Source organism: Harpegnathos saltator, unplaced genomic scaffold, assembly GCF_003227715.2.
Source record: "Harpegnathos saltator strain DR-91 unplaced genomic scaffold, Hsal_v8.6 scaffold10, whole genome shotgun sequence".
NCBI lineage: Eukaryota > Metazoa > Arthropoda > Insecta > Hymenoptera > Formicidae > Harpegnathos > Harpegnathos saltator.
The window spans coordinates 649,208-660,131 of record NW_020229873.1 but is presented as its reverse complement, the minus strand read 5'-3'; the positions used below and the strand labels follow the sequence as shown (position 1 = coordinate 660,131).

General features: G+C 39.2%; 2 protein-coding genes and 1 long non-coding RNA gene across 3 annotated transcripts; 2 read left to right on the top strand and 1 right to left on the bottom strand.

Annotated features, from left to right (window-relative positions):
* On the bottom strand, positions 1-5,543 carry LOC112588133 (uncharacterized). The gene is made up of 4 exons (XR_003112581.1): positions 5,457-5,543; positions 3,900-4,007; positions 3,473-3,804; positions 1-294 (listed from the first exon to the last, which is right to left on the bottom strand). It is a non-coding gene; the product is annotated as an uncharacterized LOC112588133 (long non-coding RNA).
* A 194-nt stretch (positions 5,544-5,737) lies between these two features.
* Dysb (dystrobrevin binding protein dysbindin) lies at positions 5,738-7,726 on the top strand. Its single transcript, XM_011152887.3, has 6 exons — positions 5,738-5,949; positions 6,068-6,194; positions 6,426-6,715; positions 6,786-6,941; positions 7,015-7,155; positions 7,284-7,726. Exons 2-6 carry the CDS (start codon positions 6,139-6,141, stop codon positions 7,370-7,372), a joined length of 732 nt encoding a protein of 243 aa, XP_011151189.1. The 5' UTR covers positions 5,738-5,949; positions 6,068-6,138; the 3' UTR covers positions 7,373-7,726.
* A 398-nt stretch (positions 7,727-8,124) lies between these two features.
* LOC105190244 (uncharacterized) lies at positions 8,125-8,835 on the top strand. The gene is made up of 2 exons (XM_011152902.3): positions 8,125-8,263; positions 8,385-8,835. Exon 2 carries the CDS (start codon positions 8,442-8,444, stop codon positions 8,685-8,687), a length of 246 nt encoding a protein of 81 aa, XP_011151204.1. The 5' UTR covers positions 8,125-8,263; positions 8,385-8,441; the 3' UTR covers positions 8,688-8,835.
* The last annotated feature ends 2,089 nt before the right edge of the window (positions 8,836-10,924 follow it).

Sequence of the window (10,924 nt, the reverse complement as noted above, 5' to 3'; positions counted from 1 at the left end):
TCTCTCTCTCTCTCTCTCTCTCTCTCTCTCTCTCTCTCTCTCGTCGGGGACAATTTATATCCATAATTTTGCGGTGGTTTTCCTGGTTCCACGATAACTCAGACAGCAGCCGGCACCCTCTTTGACACACTTCGTCTAGGTCGTGCAGCCGCCCTCATTCATCGGTCCGTAATACCATGTACAAAAGTCAATTTCCGGCAATTTCCGGTCGCCTCAAAGCTGATCGCAAGTTGTCGCGAGATGAACGTTCCGCTCCTCGCCTCCTCGCACAATCGAACATCTCCCTTGACGATCCTGCAAAATAAATCGACATGATGTATATTTCTCTTCAACATTTCTCCGTTTCATTTGATAAACAAGACGTTGTATAAAAATGCTATCGCAAATTCTTGCACTTATCGCTTACTCACTGCATGACTAGTGTGATGTGCTTAATTATACATTGTTCGTAACGCATAAACCTTGAGGAGAATTAGCCAACGAGCGATGTATCGCGATATAACGCATGCAACAATGCAACACGAGCGAGTACTCGCGGTTAACGCGTTCGCCGATGTCTGAAGAAGATGAACGAGCTTTCTAAAGTATACTTCTTTTTGCTTTTGAAGAAGACATAAAGCGTAGTTATTCTAACCACATCTCGCGTAACCGGTTTGTCCGGTAAAGTTTACGTGAGTGAGGTGTGGTCGGTAATGGTTGGAGGTCGATGAGGACAAACATATAGTAGGGGAACTCAACGGAATATATCGAAAACGGCCGAATCTGCTGTCTATTGATCGTAACGGATCCCCGGTCCCGAGATACTCAAACAGCACGCTGCCGGAATTCTATACTTAGCTCCCTAGACAGAAAACGGCTCTACCCAGTTCGGTAGGCCCAAGGGAATGAATACGACCGCGGGAAAAAATAGGAGGGACCAGTAGAATAGTTGACCAGAATTCTATATACCTTATCGCAAGGCAAAAAGGAACCGAAAGAAAAAAAGGAAAGAAAAGAAAACCGGCACATTTGCGTGTCAATTATCCCAGTGAGGAAGAGGATTCCTTCCTCACTGGGATTCACCAGCACTCTTAGAGCTACGTTTGCACGACATTGTAGTCGCATTGTATACGTCGCATGAAAAACGAGTATCCTCTGCGTTGTATACCATGAAAAGGCAGCCTACAGAACGAACGCACGCTCCGCTGACGTCACCTCGCTCGCTAAATAGAATCTGTCAAGGAAACGGCGAACGAAAAGTGGCTGTCGTCGGGATCCGAAGGCCACGGCGACGTTTCGCTCGATTATGGGTTACTTTAGCTTGAGCGCGTACAAAAGCCTAACGGTTAATCAGTAGGCAATAATTTGCCTATCGCATTTTACATAACTATGACGCAATACAATACACGTCACACCATGACTCGTCGACGAGTCGATATTAATAGCGAGCGTCTGAATGTTAACGAGAATAGAATAATCAGCCAGTTGTGCGTGTGTCGTTGTCCTTGTTGTCGTTAGCGTAGTGAAGCTACAAGCTAGCTAGCTATAGTTGGCTGGCTGGCTGGCTGGCTGGCTGGGTTGGCTGGGTTGGCTGGTCAAATATGTGCACCCGGCTGCCGGTGGTACTCACATTCGCGGAATATACTTGACTATCGATCCTTCCCGCACACCCTGCATCCTACCCTACCGCTACTGCGCCGTATATAACTCGCGTGCTACGATTTAGCAGACCTCTGTACTAGTATGCGCAATGACCCCGTTAGTTGCGCAGGGAGGGTAATCCTTTTTATGGAGCAGGCGAGATTACCACGATATAGTAGTGACTTGGCAATGCAGAGAGTGATACGAGAAACGTGTGTGTGTGTGTGTGTGTGAGAGAGAGGAGGAGGGAGGAAAGCGAGAATGAGCGAGGAAGAGAGGGAAGAGGGAGAAAGAGGGAGAAAGAGGGAGGGTGGGAGAGGGAGAGAGAGAGAGAGAGAAAGCGATAGAAGAGACGCTGTGACGTACGTTGACCTAGCATCCCCGTTCGCCGTCTATCCTTCCTCCACTCCGCGAGAGAGCCCAGTTTTACTACGAGTTGCGCACAACTTTCTAAGCTCGATTCCCTCCTGATGAGTTTTGTTCAAGTTACGCCGCTTGGGTAGATGCTAAGCAGCACCGGCAGAAAGGGGTGAAAAAAGCTGCGAGCCCGCCTTGATTGCGCGCCTCATTAGCGAGGCCGCAGGACGGCGTTGCCTCACAACCTGTTCGAGCTTACTGCGGCGTGAAAGCATCCTGATCTCCTGTCTCAATGCATAAGTTTCTGACGTATTTCTTTTTTTTCTCCTGCCGGTCCGTTCAGATTTGCGCGACGGGTTCTTATACGACCGTAGTCGGCTGTAAACCGTATGCGCGTACGCGACCGTTATTATCAAGAGAATATTCGCGGTTATAAACGTAAAAGGCGTAAGGTACTTCGGAGCTCGCAACTATCGCAGTCTCGAACAGCAACCAGCCGGTCTCTGCCTGCTGGCAGAGAGATCGATCGAGCTTCCTGCAGCCTGTCAGGACACGATGAATGATCATACTTGCTATTCCGCGACTCGCGGAAGTATTTTTTCTTTTTGACATACACTGAAATATATATTAACAGATATTAACATCTCATCGCGCGGCGAATAATAGTATTACTTTCCTCACGACTCGTGTCGCATTAAAACTTTGTGGCCGGCGGCGACGATGCCGCGCGTATGCAATATGATATGTCTCGCAGCCGGGCATCATCAACCTCTGTCGGCATAATCACGCGAGGCAACGTTTCAGCATAATGCGAATCGCATATAGTCGCGTGTGTACATGTGATCCTGTACAACCAGTGGGAATATAATAACCGCGTACGCACAAGCCGATATTACTCAACCGCGACGTGAGTTTATGCGTTCGTAGAGAGCGCAATAAAAGATAATAGCTTTACTCTCTGCTCCCCTCTCCCTCTCTCTCTCCCTCTTTTTCTGTCTCCCTCCCTCTCTCTCTTTTCCTTCCTCTTTCATCCCAACCCTACGAGAGAGGGGTGGGACGAAATAGAACTGGAATTTTCCGTTCGTACTAAGCCCGCCTCTCTCTCTCTCTCTCTCTCTCTCCCTGTTCACTTGATATGTGTGTATGTGTGTGTGTGTGTGTGTGTGTGTGTGTGTGTGTGTGTGTGTGTGTGTGTGTGTTTGCGCGCACACGTACACGTATTCTCTGCGTCGCTGTTGCTGGCAAGTCGATCGTTGCTGTTGCTGAGCGCTCTCGCCCTCCACTACCCCACACGATGACGTTTTTGAACGCCAGAAACGTTGGCTCGGCAAAAAGAGAGAGAACGCTTGGCAACGCAGGAAACCTACCTACATCCACTTCCCTCCCCCCCTTGCCTCTTCTGCGTCCTCATACCCGGTTCCTCTCCTTTCCTTCAAGCGTCTACCCCACAATATCTATATCCACATCTACCTAGAACTTCTATACGTTTACATACCAGTAAACTTGCGGCTTGCTGGAATCGACCCCACCATCTTCATCCTCTCTTCTCCCCGCTCCTTCCTCCTCAAACAATGGCTCTCTCCGTTATATTCTCCTGCTCCCCTCATTTTTTTTTCTTTTCGTATTTCTTGGGATTGTAGCTACGCAGGTACACGGTGAAAGCGCACGGTGAGTCGTCGTCTGTTGGATTATTTCACTGTAAAAACTACTTATAACCTCGAATCTCTTGCATCTCCTGGGAAATGAGTTTCTTCGGAATGACAGACTCCTTTGGTATCCAAAAGAAATTTCCTGTCACTTTCAGAAACTTCAAAATCGTCGTCCTGACTGAAATGAACAAAGCTCGACTTTTACAGAGAAACAAAACAAATAATAATGACGATCTGCATTTAAAGTATAAAATTCAGAAGAGCTTCACTTACTCGCTACATCCCTTTAAAATCGATGTGACGTTAAATTTTTCTTTCCTTTTCCGTTCCTACGTCGGACACGCCCAGTTTTCCCTTTGTTACGTTTTCAGTAGCTTGCAGCTGTTCAAAGAGAAGAGAGGCAATTGTGTTTCTAAAAATACATGACTTAGTCGCTCATCAGCAATGCAATCGAGATATTTTCTCGCGCTACGTTTAATATTCAATTTGACCTCGTTTGTTGACCTCACTGGTTGCTAGGCACCAGAACCGCACCGGCAGAAGGGGAGGGTTGGAGAAGGGAAGGGGTTTAAGCTTTAGCGACGTTGTCAAATTGCTCACGGACGCGGATCAACCAACGCAACGCAAGGCACGAACCAACCAACCAATCAACCAACCAATTATCCAACCAACCAACCAGCTAGCCGCGACCAGCCAACCGGTGGTTGAAAATTCCTGACGCCGTGAACGGCATAGCCCGTCAATTATGCGCGGCACCGGAACGATTAATCGTCCAATTGATCGGTCGTCCTCTCAATGCTGCTTGTTTTCACGCCGAGTCACGGCGCGTCCGAACAATCAGGGCGCTTTTTGTTTCGCGGACAATGGCCGTCAATTTATCACTGGGGATCGATCGCGCGCGGTTATGACAAGAAGGAACCTTCGCGCCTGTTAAATTTTCATTGTTTCGAGCGTGCAACGTGCTGCCTTCGTTTTCGACGCGAGTATTTTGCAAGGAAACGTCGAAGGCGAAGACAGACTCCTTGTATCTCCGGGCGATCAAACATGTCGCCTACACGGCTAATTTCGTCGCGAGCACTCCTCGCCAAAGTTGTTAAACTCGAGAAACTATCGCGGGGTGGTGGCAATCACGCGACATGAATTATGACGATTACGCCGATCAAGCAAATGGCACAAACAATGCCCAATGTACTTTTGATTGTTGCGCGATTGTTTTGACGAAGCTTCGACTCGCTGTAATTTGCGGCAATTATGGCGGCCGGTATGCAATTACGCAGTCGGCGCGCGCGGTCGAGCGCTTTGCTATATAAAGCTACGGATTATTTTTAGCGCGAGCAAAATGCAGGAAGTTATATTATTCGGTGCTTGTCGACGCATACACGATATCGAGGCAACGTGTTTTGACACGCGTGTTGCAATGCGCTCAAGTTAAACCTTCCTTTGGCGTTCCTCATTGCGCTCTCTGTTGCCATGCCTATAAAGCCATCTTTTTAATAGCTTAAAAGCTTCAAGAGCAAGAGTGCTCGACAGCGTTACGATGTAAAGGCTACGCGCAAAAAACAGCGAGTCGAACAGCGGCTCGTCGCGAGGCGTCGAATTATGAACGGAATCGGAAAGCAACTTGAAACGCTTGGATCGGCAATCTCGAGACACCCGGGATACGTTATGCTCGAAAAAGTAACATGTCCACGAGTTTGCGAGCTCGCCACAGTTTCGTAAAAAATTATCATTTCAGAGATGTGGGTGCACGACTTCGTCAAGAATTGAGTTTTTCATATTCCTGCACGTCGAGTTATGCAAATTCGGCAATGGCAGGGATAAACCGTTTACCTGGACGTCGTTTTCCTTGATCCGGATAGCCGCTTCTGGATAGTTAGCGTGAATAATGGAAGTGCAACAAGCGCGAATTGTTGCACCGAGTTGTGGATTCTGCAACCGCAGCGTCGCCAACCGGCATCGCATAGAGGCTACCTTTCTTGATCGTTGTGTCTCCATCTAAAGTGCAATTGTACAATCAAGTGCTTGATATGGAGTATCGATTGATACCGTCGCGACCACTCGAGACTCAAATTACCGACAAATTCGTCTGGTATAATGCGTTTTTACAGAGACTCTGTGCCGATACATATCATTTCATTCTGCCTTCGTTAATTAAACTCTGAATTCAAGTTGTTCGTTTTAAAATCCTTAGGTATGCAAATTGATCACTTAGTCGAATTGGCTAACATTGAGTGTATTATTGTATATTACTGTAAACATTTAAACGTTGCAAGTGCTCCGAGTAATTTCGCTTCGATGTGACAGTTGTCAGCTGACAACATAGGTAAACATAATCTTTATTATGCGACACTTTTAGTGTTTCTTTCGTACGCTTTTACGCTTCACTCTGTGTTGGAATATTTATAACATGAGTATTTTCCACGAGGCTGTTCTCTTTTCAGTGTGAACAGTCAAGTCTAATATTATATTCTAAGTTAATTGACAACGAATGTATACTGTGAGACAGTGAAGCATGTTTGGATCACTACGTAGCAAGTTTCAAACAGTGCAAGAAGGTATATCCGCTAGGTAAAGTACTTTGCGTGTTTGGCTTATTGTCCGTCTTTATTTTTTTTATCAATATATAAATTTTACACAAGTGATAACATATTATTCTAGTAAAATTAATAAGAATATGTGAAATAAAATATCAGTTATTTAATAGGATCATGCTTATGAATGATATGTATGTTAGAAATAAATTAAGAATAATAATAATGATAATAAATTTAAAAAATTGTAAATAAGGATTTATTGTAGTATACGAGGACTGTCAAGTACTGAAACTCCAAAGAACAAAAAACCAACCAATATACGGAATGTAAATTATGATGCTGGTGCAGATATATTGCATCGTTTCCAATTACAATGGAATGAGCTTCATGAACTCTCAGAGGAAAATGCAGGAAAAGCTCAGGAGGCAGATACACTGGTATCTTCTATCCATGAAAAGCTTCAACACGAATGGGACAGTGTTACTTGTTTAAACAGTACTTTAGCCTATATTCCAAAGATTAATAATGCAATTCAAGACCTCATGGACCAAATAGGTAGCTTCACTTTAGAAAGACATATATAATATATGAAGGATTTTTTCTAAAATTTTTTATTACATCAAAGGAAATTTGCAAGAGATGTTTGAGGAAGTTGAAGGAGCTTTATATCGATTGGAAGACCTCAATGAAATGCTGGATTTGCAAAATAGACAGTTGGAACACAGGTTTCAGTTGGCTATGTACAAAGAAAAAAAGTTGTTAGAATTAAATAATTTTAAAGGTATATTGCAAGACAATAAGTTCTATATTTAATTGAGAAATTTTTGCCATTATTTACTTTAAATGTTTTTTAGCAAAATTAGCTAACGAGCACATTGAGAGAATCTCACAATATGAATTGAAACAGCAAAAGAAACTGAAAGAACGACGTGAAACTTTTGAAGAAGTTTTTAAAGAAGATCTTGAAGAATATAAAGCAACTGGATCTATATCAAGTATGTTTTATTCCCGCATTTTTTTAAGTAGAATAATTAATTAAGTAGAATAAAAATATTAAGCAGAATAAAAATATTTTTTAATACAAAACTGCATATTAATTAATTCATTTGTTTCAAATTTTCAGAACTACCACTTTCCTCAGAAGGTCCATCATTGGATGAAATAGTGTTAGATATTGATACCAAAATATTTGACGAATTTTTAGAAAATTAGAAGTAAGAAGGATTATGAGTATATCTACAAAAGCTAATTGATTATTATAATTATGTGTCTTATTTCAAGATTTTATGCTAATGGAAAAAAAATCTTTTTACTGCATTTCCTACAATTAGATATTAGGGCTGTGACTTGACAATTCAAGTTTTCTAATATAATAATAGCAAAAAAAAGTTTTTTGATGTATGAAATCTTCCACGATCTTGTATTTATCAATTCATAAGCTCATTTTTATGTTTAATAGGACTTTATATGATGCAACATATGTGTGTATGATTTGTTACTTTATTATGTATAATATTTACGATTAATTATAATACTTAAATTCTATCCCATATATATATATATTTGCTTGTAAGTGTAGATGCAGAAAGAGAAATTATTTTTATTAAATTTCTTTAATTTTACCGAAATAAAATAAAACGGCATATTAAACATTTTTGAAAATATTTATTTTCTATACCTCGATTAAAATGAACTCCATATCAAGTTACATATTACAGATTGAGAAAGGAGTTAATTTCTATTTTGTGATTGGTCAAGTTTTAATTTATAATTCCAATCTTTAGTAGTCCTATTTTTTTATAGTCGCATTAAATTATACTCAGCGTACAACAAAAGCGAAATTGATATGTATGCTTAAAACTCGGTTGTAAAGAAAAATTAAAAATTTACATAATTCAGAAAATACAGCTGTAAAGAACAGACTTAATGTGCAGTTTGATACAGGCTTAAGACCTGATTTACAAAATATGCCGTATGTATCAGCACATATGCGGTATGAGATACCTGCAGTGACTAGTTCAAAAGTATAAAAGATTTTTGAAAGAAAACAGAGTTAAACAATCGTAAAGGAGACGGCGATTTTAAACTGTCGACATCCCTTAGGTATATAATCTTAAGTATACTTGAATATAACAACTAATGACATATTATTCCTTATTTCGTGCTGTTTTTGAGGTTATATGCTTTGAGATATATTAAGATTTTGATTTCGTAATATTTCCAGCAAGCTAAAGATTTACGTGTCGGTGTACAAAATAAAAAACGAATATTGTGAAATAATATGATGGATCTGGATTTGCGAAAGAGACAAAGGAGAGACAGGATATACGACAAGTTGCACAGAGGTTTTGTAAATACTTGCATCGGTGTCACGTTGATCGGTGGAGTTCTTCTCGGTTACAAAGTATACGAGTACTTCGTATATATTCGACCCTTGCACAAGGCGCAGTATAAAGTAACTGAAGAAAATCTCTTAGATGAGGGTAGGAACATAGAAGGACCCTCGGATGCAGAAATATCAGCATGAAGTGTCACCTGATGACTGTCAGCATATAATGAAAATTCTCAAATATATAATTATAATGACAGTAGATAAAATTAAATGAGGTAATGCGATATAATGAATTGTTAAGGATCAGAATTTCATAAACTGTGAATAAACCTCATAATGTAGATTATTGTATATTTCATGTAATAAATATAAAGTTAAATTCATTTTTATAATATATTAAAAGTATAATTTATATATATGAATGATATAGGAACATGCATTTATTAATTAACTCAAGATTCATTACATCCATTTTATTCGAATAGTTTCAATTGTAGCTATTATCACCTGCTCTCTCACAAATATACAATAATAATTTTGTTTTACATCAGCAGATTTTATTTCTATTATATAAAAAGTATATTGTGAAATATTATTTGGCCCTGAGTCATTTCGAAACTTTGTCGAAATTGATGTGAAATTTTGAACGTTTGAATTTGTAATCTGAAATGTGACATCTATGGTCCGGTCACGTCAGTGAACAGTAATTTAAATTGACTGAATTTTCTTTCTCTCATATAGAAGTACCAAATGAAACAAAAAATTCAGATGTCTCGTCCAAATGTGCAATCATCCTTGACGCAACCGGAGCGAAGAAACTTTTATATAATGAGAGAATATGGTGCATAGAATGATATTCACATACAATCTATTTTCTATCATAGGCATGAATAGAACATGGGACAAATTCAGTGTTGCATAATATACAAATATCTTTGAGCATTATATTGCTTTCTTTGCTAAAGTATTCTTAACATACAAAAAAAGATGTACTAGAACTATACATTAAATGTTTGTATAAAATGCATAGCAAATCACGGGTACTTAAAACGTAACGTGTACTAAATTTAGAACACATTTCGCGGCTTTTTGCACAATATCAAAGTATCAAATTAATCTTACAATAAGATATATTTATAAAAACTGTAACGTCTCTGTTCACTTTCAAAATATTTCCCAATATTTCAAATGTGTGAATTTTGTGTGATAAATGCAATATGATATTTACATTGAATTTCGAAAACATAACATGATAATGACATATTGAATCTTTTTTGTCACATAAGCATTTCTTTTACTTTTCACCATTAGAAAGTCACCATCTTCAGTACTGAGCATAGTATAACTTTTTTGGACTTATATCGTATCATTATGCTACTATATCTCTAGCGCCGAAAATATAATTTCTTATACACACGATAATCATTTGTATTTTTCTTTCTTTTTTTTTCAAGAAAAAGCTAAGAACTGTGAGACTGGAAGGATAATTTTTAGCAACACAACCAGGATTTCGCATCATATAAAATCTGTATATTAAATAAACATTTTGTTTACTATTTACACGTATGATATCGGTCGAGTGTGCAATGTAACATTTACAAAAATGCATATACGAAAAATGTATGCACAATAAAAGCAATTTTTTGTATATCAACATGATCAAATATTTTTACGTTGAATTTAATATGAATCGTCACTCGGACACGCAACGCATAACGCCTAAAAAGGAAGAAATAGGCAGATATCGTATATTGTCGCGAAGCTACAACTGTAAATCGTACAGAAGGCAATGCATTTTATACATCACACAGGTATTTACTTTCGAATACAAAATACATTTTGTTCTTGTTTCATATGTACAATATGTGTTCTCTACTGTATAATGGACACAATTTGTACTCTGTTCCTTGACAGTGCCACTTATTTTTAAAACATACATATATACATATGTATATACAAGAGTCAGTTGGTTACCATTGTATATAGAGAGAATATATGTCTTATTAGCCTGCATAAGTAGATCTCGAATTCAATGTTATAACATTATTCCCGCATTTTCTAGTACATATGTATGTATATATGTTCCAAACATGTCACATTATTATGTCATCAGATTTCGCAAAATAGTATTTTAGAGAGATATCCGCGGATATTGTGTGAATATGTATAAAATGAAATTCCTCATGCTACGTTCTGCGCGCAATTATCGATATATGTAATTATATACATGTCTTTGAATATCAGTCAATATAGGAGTTCTACTTCGCGCACGATTACTTGTGTAAACCTAACGCTCGATGTAACGTAATAATCAATGATTGTGTTCGGCAGAAGTCACTCACTGTATCAACGTATCATTGCAACACCAATGACTCTTCGAAAATTCTGTTAAACATTCTTCTCTTATTATATTGTATTTGCTTGTGTTTAAC